This window comes from Delphinapterus leucas, chromosome 6 (genome assembly GCF_059928025.1).
Source record: "Delphinapterus leucas isolate spDelLeu-1000000601 "Yukka" chromosome 6, BTC_Dleu_Yukka2, whole genome shotgun sequence".
NCBI classification, from domain to species: domain Eukaryota; kingdom Metazoa; phylum Chordata; class Mammalia; order Artiodactyla; family Monodontidae; genus Delphinapterus; species Delphinapterus leucas.
In genome coordinates this window covers 82,745,114-82,764,008 of record NC_143134.1, presented here as the reverse complement: position 1 = coordinate 82,764,008, position 18,895 = coordinate 82,745,114, and the positions used below count along the sequence as shown (strand labels likewise).

Here is an 18,895-nt window from a genome sequence, read left to right as displayed (position 1 = left end):
GCTGCGATTAATACTGTAGCTTTCACTGTGGAGGTTAATTTGCAGTAAGGGTCAGCATGAAACTTCCTCACTAGACTTTTTTTTTCCCACAGTTAAAAGAGAGGGCCGTGTTTATTTTGTCTGCTGAGCCTTTGTTCATCATTTTCATCTCTGCCTGCCAGCCGAATCCTCTCTTCTCTGACCTCTCTATCCATACTGAGTTCTACTTTCTCAACCCCTATGTAGCATTGCCGATGTACAGACTTAACCATGTTCTGCCCTTTATTGTCAGGCACTGTTTGAAATAGTGAGGTCTTGTTTCAATAAATGATATATTATGTGCTCCTGGAGGGACAGTGTTGTAACTCCTTGGTGCTCCATGCATTCTAGATGTATTTATTTACAGTCATGCAGTTTATGGCTAGACGAAGCCTTAGGGAGATGATTTGTTTCAATTGCATAATCTTGTGGACCAGGAAAATGAAGCTCTGTAGAGGTAAAGTAGTTTCTTCTAAGGGTTATGGCTTGTGTTAGGGGTAAAGCCAGGCCTAGAATTTAGGTGTCCCAATTTCCAGTTTAGTATAATTTCCACTCTTCCTTCCTTATATACTTCATTCAACGAATATTTATTGAGCATCAGTGGCAGGCACTCTGCTAGACCCTGATACCGCAATGCTGAGCCTGTCTTGGAACTTATACAGTGATCAGGGAGAAGGATACTAACAAATAGCACACAAATAGATGCACACTAGCTACTGAGATAAGTGCTGTTAAGGATTATGTGGTTCTGAGAGAGTAGGTAATGGATGGAAGATTTCCTTGAGAAACTTGTCTTTGACTTGTAGGACTTGGCACTGTGTTTATATGTACTTTTTTTTTTTTTTTTTTTTTTCCCATACACGGGCCTCTCACTGCTGTGGCCTCTCCCGCTGCAGAGCACAGGCTCCGGACGCACAGGCTCAGCGGCCATGGCCCACAGGCCCAGCCGCTCCGCGGCATGTGGGATCTTCCCGGACCGGGGCATGAACCCGTGTCCCCTGCATCGGCAGGCGGACTCTCAACCACTGCACCACCAGGGAAGCCCCCTATATGTACTTTTTAAACGCAGTTAAATTAGACAAATATTTGTTGTTGCTCACTCTGTGCTGGGCCCCAAAAGAAATCAGAGCCAGTAAACTACAGCCCCTTCCCTCAATGTATAGTCTGGAAGACGATAAGCCGAGAGCTAACATCATAAAGCAAAATGTAGAAGTTCCATGGTTCAAAAGACACAAAGCTCACATTCTGGGGGAGAAGGGGAACATTAGGAACATCTTCCTGTCAGAGATGGCATAGGATATGGCCCCTGAACAAAAGCTAAAGAAAGGAATAGAGAAGGCCTTCCAGATGTAAGAAAAAGCAAACCGAGGTGGAACAAGATAGGAAATTAGAGGAGTTTTCTAACAACAGAAAGTAATCTCATTTTACAGGAGCCGGCTTTTCGGTTACACAACTGTTGAGGATGTTGTCTATTGAAATGCCCTTACAGTCCACTGAAATTAAATATGGAAATGCAAATGTTCCCTCGTTTCTCCCCCTGGAGCACATAATCCTGTGCTTTGGTTGGTTGCCGGCTATATGGACTGTTCCCCCCAACTCCACCCCTACCCCTCCGTGGCAACTACATCTATGTCTTTAATTGCTATGTTACCTAGCATTTCACTGGGGTTCAATAAACATTTAATCGTCATAGTAAAAAGTGTCTGCTATGTTGAAACTGTTTTCTCTGGCATAAGTTACCTTCTCTAGAAACAGAAACAGAACTCCTTCCAGATGACATGGTTGGCCCAGTGTAGTGAGTATCAAACTCAGTTTTTAAATACTGCCTACACTAACCTGTATCATCACGTAGCTTTTATGCAATTCAGAGAGGTCTCAACCGTTTCTCCCTATGGATGGTATAATAGTTTGTCTAAATATTGTTGTAGGAAAGTGCTGCAGAATTACTTATTAGCATGTGTTAAGTGGCCAGCTACTGTGTTCCAGGTTCTGTGTAGGACATAGTGTTATTGGTCAATGTTATTAGGGAAGTAAATGGAGGAGCAGATGAGTGGTACCTGATCCAACCCAGGCACAGATGTACTTGATCGTTTCTAGCATTGCCAAGAATAAAAATTAGGGATATTTCATGGAAAACTCTAGATTTTGGGCTTCCCTTGGTAAATCGGAAAATCTGGCAACACGGGGCCTATATCCCAATGGCGGCAGTCAGTGGGAGGTAAATAGCAGCCATCCTCCTTAATTAGGGTGTGTGTTTCTCAGTGTGCTGTAGTCCCTATCACTCCTTGTTGCCTACATCTGGCTTGTTTTATTCATTTCTGTGGCTTCCTGGCCCTTACAGTGCCCCTTGCTTTGGAGTGCCGTTGCCTTTCTGGGACCCTTCTCTTTAGTTTCCAGTAGCAATTTTCTGGCCAGCCAGACAATTAATTACGACCACAACAGCTAGTGTCTGTGTGATGCTTAATAGTTCACAGTGGTTCTCGAACTTTTCCATGTATCAGAATCATCCAGAGGGCCTGTTAAAACAGGGATTTGCTAATCAGTTTCTTATTCAAAAAGTTTGAGGTAGGATGGAAGGATTTGTATTTTTATCACGTTCCCAGGTGATGCTGCTGGTGTGTGTACCGCCTTTTGAGAACCACTCAACTACTGTATTGTAGCACAATAGTAAGTCACATGAACTTGTCGGGGCAGGATGTTCCCCACCAGAGATAACATTTGGCAAGATTAAGCAACTTACCCAATGTCATAAGAAGCAGCGGAGTCAGATTAAACCATGTCTTTAGAGCATATCCAGCAGGAGACCATCCCGTACATCCCTGTTCCTGCCCCACATCTGCCCTCCAAGATGCACAGAATCCTCTAGAGAACGCTGTAAAACAGACATAGCCACGGGGATTCTAACTGAGGATTATACCATGGGTGATCGTTGTCATATCTCAGGACACAGAGAGTTAGCACTTGTTTGTATTCAGTGAGCAAAGGCAGAAAGCTGAGGTCAAAGCTTGACATCAGGCATACCTGTGAAGGTATGAGACATGCCTGCTGGGCAGAGTGCAGGAGGCCCCACAGCCAGTGTTTCGTGCTTGAAGGAGGTCCACTTGAGCAGGCAGACGGCAGAGCAGGTGGGACCAGTACAGTCTTTGGTATCGACACGGAGCAACAGGTGCTACAGAGCCAGGCGGAGCACAGCACTGGGGATTCATTGGGGAGCCAATGTTACCGTTTTCAAGGGGGAGCCTCATGGGGAACTGTGACTGAGGTAGGCCCACCTGAGGTCTGAGACTTGGGAACAGGACTTCAGGATGGCAGGATTGCTGGTGGGATGAGACAGATTGCCTGGGCAGGGGCTAGGTACAGAAAACAACTATAGGGATCCATTTTCCAAGGTTGGGGTGCAGGGCAGAGCTATAGGGCTTCTCACTTACTAGATCTGACTGTCAGGGTCAGAGCAGAGCTAGCAAGAAAGGTGGTTTCTTCAGTCTTGGCATGTTGGGCTTCTTAAAACTTTCTCTAAGTCAAGATTAGTCTAATGACATGGGGCCCTTCCCTCTTACGGGATGAGAAGGAAGATAAAGATGGGGAACCAGACAGGCCTAACATGGATTAAATTTATTAAATTCTATCTGCTTAAAACTCTATGAAAAGAATAATTGGGTCATCATGTAATTAAGATAACCATTCACTGACCTAGTTCAGAAGTTTATCTGTACAAAATCAAGACTGTTTTAACAAATTATCAGCCATCTGTCTCCAGTTTTCAAGATAATTAGTTATTTGTTGATTTACATATTCACGTGCACATGTAATTTACATGTAAACTACACCCATGAAAACCTATTTTGTTTGAGATTGTTAGACAGTGATATATTCTGGTTAATTTGGGGGTTGACCATACAACATTTTGATTTCAATCTTGTTGAAAAATTTTTTTTAAATCTTTTTACCTCTTTCCTGCTAAATGTTGTATAATGAAAATAACAAAGCCCTTTTTCCTTGTTAAAAAAAACTGAATAGCCTTCTCAATCTGATAGTATAGATAAGGCAGCTATGAAATAAATATTGGCAATTCAGGGGTGTGGGAGTGGAGAGGCACGCCTACCGCTGCTCAGGTTCAGTTGTTAACGTTAACTGTTCTTCTGTGGTTTTACCCCTATCCCAGAAGCGAGCCACAGAAACTAACCCTGATGAGTTGAGGAGTCTGACTGAGCTTCTGCTACTCAGTGAATACCCAGCCCATGAGAACACTCAGGGCTGGGTATATTATGCGTTTGATTATAATAAACTATAAACACAGAGGGGATACGTGTCTCTTTTTTCCCTTTAATAACATTAATTGTTTTAGGATTGTGATCGTCACCTGTAAACAGTCATTATGTGTAGCATGACATCCTCATTGTCCCGACGGGAACCAAACACTCTGCTTTCCTCTAGTCAACTTCAGGTAGCCTCATGGTTTAATCTAGAGGGGAAGATTTGGGACTGGGTTTTATCTAAGGAAAAAAAAAAAAAAAGAAGAAGCATTACATTATTATAAACCAGTTCAAAAACCAGTATATGAGGAAAGACCTCACTTGTGCACAGTGTAATGTGCAAACCAAAGGCAATTTTCAGTGATGGAAAGGAGATTAAAACTTTTTTTTTTTTTTAAACAGGCTCACGCACAATTAGTTCGAGAAGTTGATGTGGAGAAGGTGTCTGCTTTTGAGAATCCGTATGTAGATGCAATAAAGAGTTTATGGAACGATCCTGGAATCCAGGAATGCTATGACAGACGACGGGAATATCAGTTATCTGACTCTACCAAATAGTAAGTATTCCTCCAGGAGGCCCTTTGCATCTTTCTCTTTACTTTCATGTGCAGGTGCTCTGCAGTGAGACCTTCTGTGTTCTGTAATGTGTGTATTGTTATCAGATTCTAACTGCACAGTTAGGAAGTATAGGTATTAAACTTGTGCCAACCTCATAAATTTCAACTATATTGTAAGAGACTGGCATGATGAGTCAGGGAGAGTATTTTACTGTTTTCTGTTTGAAAAGCAAACTGAAGACTCTAGGAATCTGCATTCACTAACCTGTCTCTTTCCCCAAATTGTAAAGCAGCAGTTCTCAAACACATACTTCATTGTGCTTTGAAATCTTGTAATAATAATTTTTAATGCAAATTTCGGATCTTACTCATATGCTGGAAAACACCTACGCACGTTAAGAACCGCAAACAAATGCGCTTGATTATGGCTTCGCAAACATCAGACCTCCTGGTTTCTAGTTTCCAGGCACCGAACCTTGACTGCTTCCTGGGAGCCACTGTTATGTTGATGGATAGATTTGCCTTTGCATGAAAATTGCGTGGGAGTCGAATTTTGCATGCATTCCCGAATTATTTTGTGAGCTGTCAATCAGAATCGTGTCCTGGGAGAGATTTGCATCCTAGAGAGCTTTGTTAGTTCTCTAGATTAAATCTTGCCTAACAGAAAGAAAGTAAAGCTCTGGCAGTCATTGGATTAATGTAATCAATGTGGTCAGCAATGTAGATAATTGGGCGCCTGAAAAATGGATTTTTTTTAGTAGTATTTAGCCAGATTTCTGTCTACATTAATTATGTTAACCCAGCATTTGCCTCTTGTATTGGTTCTGGGCAGACAGAAGAAAGGGTGGAAAATATTCAGCAGCCTCAGGGCAGTTCATGTGTTGAAATGACCCTCTGGATGAGAGCAGGACCATGGGGAAAATAAGGAGCCCCATAGGCTGATGGGCATCACTCAGCAGTGCAGAGAACATCCAAGAGCTGTTTGGCTCTGTTTTTGAAGTAAAGTGGATCGTGCTCTTACCCTAGTTCTAGGCATTTGTATAAGATAAGTTATGATTCAGGTTAGCCAAAGAAATGTTGCCTGGTCAAAACAATTCTTGTATTCCTAAGGTAAATCTGAATGACGTAATTCTGAAATGTGACGTGGAACGCTTAGGAACACCGTGTCTGTCGTGTTTAAGCTAATACCCACCGCTCTGGGCCTCTGAAATGAGCGCTTCCTCATTCCCTACTTCTTTTGTCCTTCTTCCACGCCTTCACGGAGCCTTCCACACTGCCTGTTCTCAGTCTTCCTCTTCCATGTCTGCCCACCTTCCTTCACCCCCTTCCCTTCCTCCCTCCCTCTCTCCTCCCCCCCGCCCCCCGCCCCGAATTCCTACTGTGTAAGTTCCTGTGAGTAGAGAGATGAAGAAGATGCGTTCAGCTCTGATGTGTTGCAAATTCTGCCCCCTCAGCCTTTGACCTGTTGTCTTCCTTTTACTTCCTGCCCCCTCTGTCTTTCTGTTTCCTTTGCCATTCCAGACTCCATCCATCTCCCCCACATTGCGCTGTGCTTTACCCCTCGTTCCTGTTGCTGCTCATTATGTCTTCCGCTGTCCGCCCTCACCTCTGGTTCTCCTTTAACTCCTCTTCACTTCTCACTTTGCTATTGTGACGTCTCTCCTGGTCCATTATAAAGTTACATACACAAATAAATCCTCCACCTCTCATCATTTCTAACCCCCGTCTTTTTACTTTATCATAAATCCTGTCTCTCCCCCTCCTCCTTACCTCTTCTGTTCTTTACCTGCCACCTAGATCTGTTCTCTCTACAGAGAGGTCTTGCGACTAGGGTATCAGAGCACCAGTGTCCCATAAGGATGTTGCTTACCAGGGTTGGGCCCCACCCCCCTTAGGAAATGGTTTGCCTCCTGCTCCTGGGATAGGCCCTCGAAGAGATTCCTGTTTGCCCTGAGGACACCTGGGTCGGCTGCTGCTGTTGTGCTCTTGAGACAAAGCTCCACCATATGTCTGGTGACATTCCTTCAGTTTAGATTTGTGCATTCCCAGACAAGTACCCATGAGTTGCTTTAGGGCAAAGAGCTATCCGCAGCGGTTTCTCCAGGCCCCTGTTAGCACTGTGATGCTGGGAGAGCCACCATCTTAGAATTCTGTCGCACAGTCTGCGTCTACCGTAAAAACACGCCTGCTCTGTGGGCACATCCCTCATGTTAGAGCTGAAGATACGGGGGCACCTGGGACAGGCTGATCTCAACCCCTTCACGTGATTATTCTTTAAACAGTTCTACTTTCCCCTGATGGGTACAGGGAGAACTCGATTTTCTAAACTGTACATCACGTGGGTATATAAGTGCATGCACATGCACTTTTTTTCTTTTTTAACCATATCTTTATGCAGAAGGAATAAAGTAAATTATATGTCCTTATACCCACATTTCAGTGTGCATCTTTTTGAAAAAATAGGACATTTGCTTACATAATAAAGAATACCATATTATACCTAAAAATAATCAGCCGTCCTTTTCATCATTCCGTACCCAGTTCATATTCATATTTCCCACATTCTTCCAAAATGTCCTTCAGAGTCAGTCAATTTTAGGGCTACACATTGCATTTGGTTTATATGTCCCTTAAGTCTCTCTTAACCTAGTAGAGACCTGCTTTGTATTTCACTGGCATGTTGAAAAGATTGACTTGGATTGGGCCTGATTGCTGCCTCAGAGCTTGATTTAACTTTCTCTTCCGTCTCTTGGGTTTTCTACAAACTGGAAGTTGCATTTAAAGACTCGATTAGATTCCAGTTAACCATTGTGAGTAGAATACACTTTAAGTGATGTCATACACTGGTTTACCCATCAGTGATAAGTTAAGGTTCACCACAGTGTTAGGGCACTGACAGCCTCCATTATAAAGTTATATATTTTTCCTTCTGCCACCAAAAGCAATCTGTGTGGTGTTACTTGGTCATTGTGTAATCTCCAGTTCCCCATCAACTCTTCACATGATCGTTTTAATTCCAATCAGTAAGTCTCACCTGGTTTAATAATTCCATTAGGATTTGTAAAAGAATGATTTTCTGCTTTTATCATTTGGTCTTTGTTGGCATTCTTCTATGAAGTAGAAGGTTTTCTCCTCCACTGGTGCTACTTGCTCATCCTGAAATACATTTTCTACCAAAAGGAATGTGTTTCATTCAGTCTTTTCGTTACAGTACTTTGTTACATAGGCTAAATAGATGGTGACTGTATAACTTACGCAAAGCGGGACATTTTGAGAAGGAAGGGGTTACTGTTAATAATTGCAGTGAAATAGCAGGCATAAACTGGGAATCTCCTGGTCAAACAGGGACATTTGGTCACCTTAGCTAAATGAAACCTAGGGAGGTGTTTTGTTTTTTTCCCCTTCGTTTTCTCTAGAAGACTCTTGTTTACTTTCAGGGGGTAGAACCAATCTATTCCTGCCAATTATGTAAGTTGTGTGTGGAAACCTGAGTTAGCTGACTCCATCCATGTTTCTGATCTCTAACCAGGATGTTTCAGCACTCTTTATATTATAGATCAGGGCCCAAGTAGCCTGGCTGGCCTGCCTTTAATCCCATTGTGCCGGGAGGCCAAGTATTAGCGTCACTTTATTCTTCCCCATCTTAGTCCCAGGCATTTTCCTTTTCCTTAGCCAGGAAAACCTTGCCAGCACAAAGATAAGACCAGTGGCTTTTTGGATTCACCCATTTGCTGCTATGTTCCACATGTTCCCCCAGTGTGGTCCAGGGAATGCCCCGTGAACTGCGGGGATAGTACTGATGAGGATGTAGGTCCCCTGTCTTGAGCATCACTGATTCCCAGTACTGAATTCATTTTCAAAGAGTAACTCAGAATAATTCCTTTTTCTGCATTCGAGATGGTTGTTACCCCTTTTCCTTTCTGACCTTTGTGTACATTCCACTGGTGTGTCTTTTAGTATTTTATCCTGCCTCTGTTACTTCATGAGGAGGCATGTTGTTCTTTCTGTCTTTATAATTAAAATTTTAAAAACTTTGTTGATATTCTGCACCTAATTTCTTATACGGTGACATCACCTTACAGAAATCTTTCTGAATTTAAGACCAGCCTCCCTGAGTACTGACTGTCTCCCTTGTGGTTCTTCAGTTTAGATTTAGGGAACATGTAGATACCTAATCTCTAGCCGTGTGAGAATCCGTGCCTGCCATGCCCATCTGCTTAAAGTTTTCAGCTTAACAACAGTTCTCTCCAGGACCCTGCTGGTTGTGAGAGTCAGTGTAGGCCACTTGCCAGGAATACTGAGAACAGAGGCCAAGCATGCCTCTCGTCTTTTCTATCTGATGAGCTCCTATTTATCCTTCAAGACCCAATTCAGGAGTCACACCCTCTGAAAGTCTTGCCCAACACCAGAGAGAGTGAGTCACTGTGTCATGTATCTTAACACTTGTACAAATCTCCTTTGTATCTGGTATCGTGTTTACCGAAGTGTCTCTCTCCTCTGCCCACAGTGCCTAACATTGACTGCTCACGTTTGACCTTCACAAGTGATTGTTCCATGAAATCATAGATGGGTAATTTCCACTGTTTCAGTGACCGTGATGTAGGCACTATCTGTCTTTGGACATTATAGGCGAACTATGAAGTTCCAGAGCTAAAGGCATTTAAGTCTTTTTTCCTGCTGTTTTTGAAGATCTGGCATGTGGAAAGTTCTGTTATCGAAATAGCTGCCATTTGCTGAATACTTCCTGTATGGTAGATTCTGTGCTTAGTCGTTTATATGCAAAACTGTAGATATTTCTTATTATCCCTATGAAACAGGGTCTCAGAGAGGTTGAGTGACTTGTTCACGGTCACACAATTAGTAAGTGATAGGAGTAGGAACTGAAATCAGATTTGCTGCGTCCAGAGCCCAAGTTTTTAACCACTGTGAAATCCAGCCTCACAGAGGATGGATGGATAGATGGATGGTTGAATGAATGAGAGAGAGAGAGGGAGAGAGATAATTGACAGTTGTTAGATATATAGGTGATAGACTAATAGATAAAATAGCTCTGATTAGATAAATCACTTACCATGAAAGATACAAAGTATTTATTAATCTTTATTAACGTTGCCTATAGGTAGCTCCGATTTACTGGAAAACACACCCATCAGGGTTTTGATTATCGTGCACAAAATTTAGCCATGTTTAACAGTATATCAGTTGTTCATACAACATAGAAGATATTCTAGGTCACACAGAATTGAGAAATATTATTTATTTTAGTCTACAGTCTTAACCCCTTTTCCCATACTCCATCCAATAACTTTTTACTGGAGTCAAACTAGAGCCAATAAGGACACTAAAGTGATTTGAGCTTTTGTTTTTCTACTTTGATTAGCCAACTTGCTGATCATAATGAACAATCGGATGGCTCAAAGGACCGGCCGCGCTGGTAGAAACAAGGAGATGGGAAATTCCAGACGACGGATAAGCAGTTTAGGATAAGTTTGCATTTGGCTTTAATTTGGCATATTCTTCCAGTTCTATTTAATGAAAGACTAAAAAAGCATTTTAAGATGCTGGAGAGTTTTGTAGATTCCCTTATTACCCTTTTTGTTATTGATTTTAAAAAGTCTGAGGGCTCTGAATATCCATAGATAAAGAATACAATAAACAGATGGCTGTAGGTTTACTTTTTTTTTTTTTTTTTTTTGCTGGGGTTCACCACCTGCCTTAATATACTGAGACGTCAGGTCAAATGAGTTCACTGCCTACAGTACCAAAAGCTCCCTGACATGAGCCAGAGAACACAAATCTCAATCAACTTGGCATATAGTGAGAAAAGTCCTCACACTGCAGGCCTTTGGCAAAAGACTGCTGTATCCTTGTTCACCTTCAGGGACCAAGTAATGCCTAATCTTGCTTTACTGGAGTACCCTCCAAGGATTTCAGTAGATCAGACACCTTGAAATTTCCTCATGTTCCACAGCCCATGAATCCACAGTACATGAAAATTGGCTTTGGGGCATAAGTCAGATTTGGAGTTTACTTCTAACTTCATGCTTAAATTTTTAATTTAATTTAAAAATGCACTAGGAATTTGAATGTTGGATTTTAAATGCAAAGCGAATTTTCAGAGGTAGGTTAGCATATCGGCCTGCTTTGGGGCTGAATCCTTCTTGAAGAAGTACCTTGCTAAAAATTAGTTCCTGACTCATGAGCCAAATACTCGAACCTGAGCGTCTGTTATCTCTTAACTCTCACAGCCATTCTAACTTTACTCTTTATCTGACTATTAAAAAGAAGTGTAGGGCTTCCCTGGTGGCGCAGTGGTTGAGAGTCCGTCTGCCGATGCAGGGGATACGGGTTCGTGCCCCGGTGCGGAAGGATCCCACGTGCCCCGGTGCGGAAGGATCCCACATGCCGCGGAGCGGCTGGGCCCGTGGGCCATGGCCGCTGAGCCTGCGCGTCTGGAGCCTGTGCTCCGCAACGGGAGAGGCCGCGGCGGTGAGAGGGCCGCGTACCGCAAAAAAAAAAAAAAAAGAAGAAGTGTAAGCCTACTGCAGGCATTTGGAGGCAGACGAGACATTGTGTGGTGAGACCATTGGGTCAAAGTCCAGCCTTCAATGGAATTGCGTCTGCCATTCCTCACCTGTGGGGCTCTTGACTACGTAAGTCTCACTGGCCTCAGACACTGGTGTCTGTTCTGTAATCTCTAAACTCTCTTCTAATTCTGAAATCCTTTGATTCTCTAATAGTAGAATGCCTTTATCTGAGAAACCATTACCCTATGCAGTCAAGTGGAAACCTGGTACCCCCCAAATTTACCTGGAAATGTAACGAACAGAGAGATTATTCTCTACATAGTTAAATGACTAAAAATGCTCTCTTGAGCTCAGAAGAGGGTATTGATCTTGCGTATGTTTGCTCTTTTTTAAAGAATGACAGTAATAACATGGAGTGGCCCTTTTATTCACCCGCGTGACATATTTACTTCTATTTTTGTTTTCTTTTATCTAATGAGCCATATCTCCTAATAACCTTTATTTATCTATTTATTTATTGGCTGCATTGGGTCTTCGTTGCTGCTCACGGGCTTTCTCTAGGTGCGGTGAGTGGGGGGCTACTCTTCGTTGCAGTGCGCGGGCTTCTCATTGCGGTGGCTTCTTTTGTTGCGGAGCAAGGGCTCTAGGCACAAAGGTTTCAGTAGTTGTGGCTTGCGGGCTCTAGAGTGCAGGCTCAGTCGTTGTGGTGCAGGGGCTTAGGCGACATGTGGGATCTTCCCGGACCAGGGCTCGAACCCATGTACCCTGCATTGGCAGGCGGATTCTTAACCACTGTGCCACCAGGGAAGTCCCTCTCCTAATAACCTTTTGCAAGAATAAAACATACCCTGTATTTGTCTTCCACAGTGAACTCTGATGATTCTAAGACTTGGTCTCTAGTATTCCTTTTTCAGAATGCTTGGAGCTGTTAGAGGTGGTAAGGCTTAAGCACTGTAACCTTCATTACAGAGATGTAGTAGGGAAAGGGGTTTGCCTTGACACCTGTTCGTCATTCATTCACTCTGCTTGAAGGGCAAAGTGGATGTGGGAGACGCTTCACTCTGTCAGTTTGCTGCTTGCTCATATTTCGGCAGAATGTTTGCACGTTCAGTAGTTTGACCTCTTCTTTACAATCCTTCCCACAATCTACTCAGGATGACATTGTACCCACATGAAACCAGGGGCGCTATTACTATAGAACAGGATTGGAAAACCCGCAGGCCCAACTCAACCTGCTGCCTGTCTTTATAAATTAAGTTTTGTTGGAACATAGCCAAGCCTATTTGTTTATGTGTTGCCCAAAGCTGGTTTTGTGCCCAGTGGCAGAATTGAGTCATTGCAACAGACTGAATGACCCACAAAGCCTAAAATACTTACTATCTGATTTCAAACCACCCCCACCTCGCAAAAAAAAGAAAAGAAAAAAATTGCAAGCCCCTCCCGTGGAAGGAGACTGAATATTAAAAGGCAACTAGCACTCTGCTTCCACGTCTGCCATTTAGATAGACCCTACCTTAGTCCTCGGATGCTCTGAATCAACCCAGAGATTCATTTTTAGAGAACTGAGAGAACAGATGGCCTGCAGTCCCTCAGCAGTACTCCATCAATAGCTCTTCGCACAACAAAACTTCAGATAGGAGGTGAGCGTCAGAGAGCTCTAGACTGTGTTCCCTGGTAGTACCTCTAAATGCCGTGCACAGAATGTCCAGTACTAAAGATGGCATAAATGACCAGAAATGTTGACTGAGTAGATTTGGCTCTGAGAGTAAGGATTGTGTCTCATGTGGCTTGGCTTTTGCCCCCACTGTAGTGCCTGGTGCAGCTGGTTGAGAGTGTGATGGGATTTAACAGTCAGTGGGACCAAAGGTAGGGCTGACCGGCTTTTGAAAGCGGCCCAAGAGAACCTGACTAGGAGATAACCCCACCTCCAGTCTCAAGTGAGCCCAGGACACTTGCTTTCTCCATCGGGCCCGTTCCTTTATTTTCACTCCCCACCTGCCAAGCCCTCTTTGAACTCTTATGGGCTGACCCTGGTGTTCTTCTTCATTAACACAGTGGCTTCTTGATCTAAAGAATTGTGGTCTATAATTAGTTTAACATGAACAGCTCCTCAGACCTGATCATCTTATTAAAATGAAAGTTCTGGTCCTACAGAACCAATATCCAAGTTAAGGAGACATGACCATGAGAGACCTGCTTTAGTCAGCGACCTTTTGCTCATGGCTGACTCCTGGCTACCATCACTGGGAGATCTCTTCTGAGTCACATCTTCTCTGTGCTGTAAAATGGTTATTTTATAGCATGTTTATCGCCATTGCTAGAGCACGAGCTCCTTGAGGACAGGATTCACATCTTTTTTTTTTTCTTTGTGGTTCCCACCCAGTGCTATGCACAGTGCCTAGTTTTCAGTCAGGCTTTAAGAGAAAGTTGTTGAATGAATGAGGAGCATAATAAAAGAATAAGTAAATTATGTTTCTTTGCTGATTTCTTCCCATCTCTCTTTTCTCCCCTCTTCTGCCTGTTCCAGTCCCATTCAGTCTGCACGCCGTAACTCATCCCCCACTTTTCTACGCAGTTCTCTAGCGACTGCAGTTCATAATCATCTCTCCCTTCTTAATGCATTCATAGTTAGCACCTCACAGTTTGGCACTTAATTATTTCTTAATTGATTCATCTGTGCTGTCTTTGCTTCGCAGGTAGCCTGATGTCCCTAAAGGCAAAGAAAAAATATATTTTTTAAGTATTTTGTACCAGCTCCCTGTGCCAGCCCCCCTCCCTCTCCAACACACACAGTGATTTGAATTGAACATATAACAGATTTTCAATAAATATGTGTAAATTAACTGAAGTAAGCACTGTCATTACAGTCAAGATGAGCAGACTAGAATAAAAAGTAGCCTTCTGATGCTTCTGATATGTTTTAGAAGTATAAAAATTGTGTCAGAATTAGTCAACAGCTTTGAAAGTTACCATATAAAAGATGAATAAATTAACAAAGCCAAACAGGCAAATTGAAAAAGGCCTCTTCCTCCCTTCCCTTTTCCTTCTCGATCTGTCTCTTACTCTCTTCTGTTGTTTTGTTGTTGTTGTTGTTTAATATTTTAATTTTATTGGAGTGTAGTTGATTTACAGTGTTGGGTTAGTTTCAGGTGCACAGCAAAGTGATTCAGTTATACATATATTCTGTTTTAGATTCTTTTCTCATATGGGTTATCACAGAACATTGAGTAGAGTTCCCTGTGCTATACAGTAGGTCCTTGTTGCTTATCTATCTTATATATGGTAGTGTGTGTACGTTCATCCCAAGCTCCTGATTTATCCCTCCCCTGTGTTGTTGTTTTGTTTTTGCTCTTAATTACAAGGTTAATTTGTTTTTTGGGCAACAGACTTGGGAATCTTTTGCTCTGACCCAAGCCTGGCCGTGGCCCTGGCCCTGGAGTCTGTCTGACACACACATAGGTGCCCCGCTCCTTCCCCACTTGACACGAGTGGTCTCTTTACCGTAGACATTCAGATCAACTATCCATATATAAGATACTGAAACTGTTTACTAGATGCAGTGATATAGGATCTTTTTACGAGCTATTTAATTTACTTTCAAAAAATCTGATTTTCTGGGTTGGTTTAGTTTATTGGCAAAGGACAATTTAAATGCATGATCTCTTCTGTTTTATCCCACAGAATATTCTCCCTGAGTAGCTTTCATAAACTGTGAGATTGTAGCCCCCCTGCTACCACTAGGTGATCGTGTTTTAAACCTGGAATTTTGTACTGAAAACAAATAATTTCTTATGAACAAATTCTCTGTAGTAAATGCTGCACCTCCTTGAACTCTGATCATGGCGTACCAGGTGTTAAAGAGGAAAAAGGAAAGTTGATTTGCCCTCCACAGAGCGAGCTCTTAAGGAGATGAAAGTGTTTGTATAACAAGTAATCAGAAATCTCGTGCAGCTAACCCACCTAACCAGGTTACCAGCCAGGCTCATCTGAGCAGTGGGATCTACCAGAGGAGGGAGGGACTTAGTTGGGTCTTGGCATCAAAACCTGTACTTGACTCTCCCCTCAGGACGGCAGTTTTGCAGAACTGTTACTTTCACTTTTTTTTAAGTTCACTTTGACAATTTCTTTTATTTTTTTCCTTTGGATCCTTGTGGTCACGTAGAAACTACACAGTAACCATAAGTTTCTAGTTTCTCCTTAGCTTCCACTGCTTTTGACAGTGTCAAATAAGAACTCAGGCATGATCTAGCTTTCACATCCCCCAAGACTTTGCCTCTTACACGGTCTTCTTAATTTTTTTAATGAAGTCGACCTAGTTTTTCTAACCTCCTTTTCAATAATAAAAACTGGGAAATTCTACCCAGAGTCATTTTCTGTACCAGAACTTCGCTTCATCTTAGTATCTGACTTGAACTGCAGCTCTCTTATATTGATCAATACAGCCTCTAGATGAGAGGCTCTTACACAGGAGTTGAAGAACCCCAGCATACACCCCATAGTGTGTTACATTAAATGCTCCAAGGTAATGTATTCAGTTATCTTACTATGTTTGGTTGGATTTAGAACAGATTACAGAGATTTCTTTTTCCACTTATCACCCACGGGTGCTTTCGCCCTTTTGGTATAATTGCTAAGGCTTGTATGCCTAATACGTGTATTAATTTTTTTTAACCCCGGCTGTAATATGATACTGTTTACTTACTGAGTCATCTCTAAATTTTATTCATGTTTCCTTCATTTAAAAAAAAGCAAACCCACTTGAATTTCTAATTTCTATGTTATTCTTGGCTTAGATTTCGTTTACCTTTCCAGTCATAGGTAGTAGGGCTTTTTCTTTTTACTTCTAAAAAGATCTAAGAAAATAAGTTCTCATTACATGTCAGATTGGAGCATAAATTAAATGTGAAGGTCAACTCAAATCTGTTGCTGACAAACTACTGTCAAAAACTAAGGAACAATTGAAATCTCTTTTTAAAACATTCAAAAGAGAAATGCCATATTTAGTTTGATTAGAGCATATTGTTTTAGTGACATTCAAGCTTATCGCATATATTTTTAATCATTTAAAGTAATGGATTATACCCCTTTTCTGAATTTCTTATTTTTTCTGCAGCCAGATGTGATACTGAAGTTAAATGTATAACGACTTTAGCAGTTACGAGGTGTAATTATAAACGAATGGGCATGATTTCCTTGTCTTTCTTATAAATCAGTCATGCTAGAGAAGGATGTTTTGTGGATAATCACCAAGGATTAGAGACAGTTCAAACAAGTTCCCAGAAAATGGCTCTTTCCAAAATATACAAGCATTCATTCCTTCCCTAATAAACTCCCCTGTTTCTCCTCTTCATATAACCCCCTTTTTTCCCACAAGTTGGTAAACTCATTGCAGGCAGGGATCATATCCTGGGAATTTTCATTTCCTTAGCACCTACCAGAATGTCATGATCAAGATGGTTGTTGAATTTCAGATGACCCTGCATTTTCTTCATGGTAGGAAAGGAATTATGGAAATTTTACTTTTTGTCGCCTTGCTTTTCACTGAAAACCATCAGAAACCTGTTTCTTCCATTAAAGATACTGTGTCACAATCGTTTGTTAATAAGGGGCCACTACCTCTGTTTGCCCTGGATTAGAGGGAATTCCAAGGCCTGAAAGCTTGATACTGACAGTCATAAAACGGATGTACAAATTATATCATTTTGTGGCCAGGACCTAAAGAAGAGCAGGAAGCGCATCTACTAAATGAAATTAAATGGATACCGCCTTTCCTTTCTGCGTTGTCTTTATATTCGTCAGAGGCATTTGAATTCAGAATTTAGGTCTTACATAACGCAGGCCGGCCCGGAGAAGTAGTTATGTAAAGATGGGTATCTAACAACCGCCACACTCCGTTGTTTTCTCCTAGAAGGTGTAACCTGCCTTTCTAACCACTACAATGTTTTCCATAAAATAGTTTTAATTTGGGCCCCATGTCAAGCATCTGCTGTGTTCCAGGCCCTTGGTTGAGTGTCGGCGACCAGCCTTGGACAAAGGGAGTCATGGTCCTTGACCCCATGGAGTGTGAGAACCCTAACTGGGCAAATGTCTGTGGGAAAATGTTGAGGGTTTTGGGGTTTTTTTTTAGTCAATTATGAAGTTATCAATTATTGAATGTCTCAAAGCAATGACAAGTCATTAAATTCCCTTGAATGGATTGGAGTAAGATGAGTTTGACTACACCCATTTTCAAGGACAATCTTAAATAAGTCTTCACTCCTAGACAGTTAAATAAGTCCTGTGTGTACCATGGAGCTCTCTCTCTCTGACATCAGGAGAGGGCTACTGCCAGCCACTTGTTATACAGACATTGCCTTGGAAATGTACCTTGTGCCTGTCACCATAGCAGCACCCTGAGAATGACCTCAGCAGCCACTCAGAATCATTCCTACAAAACAAATTATAACTATAATTAACTCTCTGAATTTACTCTGCAATATAAATTGTCCAGACCTCAGTGTTTTTTTAGTTAAAGGTTAAATGAATGGAGTAATCCAACATGAACCCATCCGCCCTCCATATTCCGCCAGCGTTTTTCCCCCAAATGTGAGGTGCTTCAGTGGAAAGTACAATTCAGTTAAGAGATTATTCCATCATTACCTCTTCTCAGAATATGACAAGAATCAACAAATAAGGATATGCTAGTCTCATCATGCTAGAACTCCATTTCTAAGGCAGTAGAGTGGCTTTTTTCCCTAAGCAAATGTGAAATGCAGAAAAGTGCTGTGAGTCCCTCCAAGTCCTGAAGCCCAGAGTGAGGGGGCCACATGGGGTTGGTGCTTGTGCAGGCAGAAGCTCTCCACACTGGCCTCTCTTTGGCAGTGAAAGATGCTAGTCCAGTTGGCCTGCACGTTTTACTTGTTTCTCAAATTATCTGCAACAGGTCTTCAGTTTTGGGTAGCTTTTGAGCCGCCCAGACCTTCCTATAGGAGAAAATAGATTGTGTGTCTTTTGTTTGATTGGGGGGGTTTGTTGTTGTTCTGTTTTGTTTTTCTAGTCTTGTTTTGGGGTGTTCTAGGTTTGGTTTGGTTTGGTTCAGGTTCTAGATAATGTATGTTTCAACTAGCAGACCTTGATAACAAGTTCTTTTCCTTTTTTTTTCTTTTGTTAAACTAGATCAGTTTAACTTTTTTACTCCAAGTGAAGTGGGCCTTTCTCTCCACCATCCACCTAAAACAAAACAACAAGAATGTCAAGCAAGAAGTGCAGTTCACTTTCCAGTAAATTGTAAATGTATGAGGATCTTTAATGGTCATTTCCTTGCCTTGAAATATGTTGAAACCCGGGCAATGAACAGACAGAGCAGAGCCTAGCAAGCAGCAAGTGCCCAGTATAGGTTAATTGTTACGTTGCCGTTGTTACTCTCTGAACTATGCTTACATTGAAAAGGAGCAAAAGAAAGATGCAGGGGGAAAATATTCTTGCACGTATGAATGCTTCAGATATTCAGCTAATGTCTCAGTAGTGCCCGGCGTTCACAGAGAGAAACCACTGACAGTAT

At 42.1% G+C, this 18,895-nt stretch overlaps 1 protein-coding gene across 1 annotated transcript in view; it reads left to right on the top strand.

Annotated features, from left to right (window-relative positions):
• The window catches only part of GNAQ (G protein subunit alpha q), a 292,728-nt gene that overhangs the window by 198,709 nt on the left and 75,124 nt on the right, over window positions 1-18,895 (top strand). Inside the window, exon 3 of the mRNA XM_022573465.3 lies at window positions 4,674-4,828. Within this exon, the coding sequence (XP_022429173.1) occupies window positions 4,674-4,828 (155 nt within the window). The remainder of the gene's footprint in view (window positions 1-4,673; window positions 4,829-18,895) is intronic.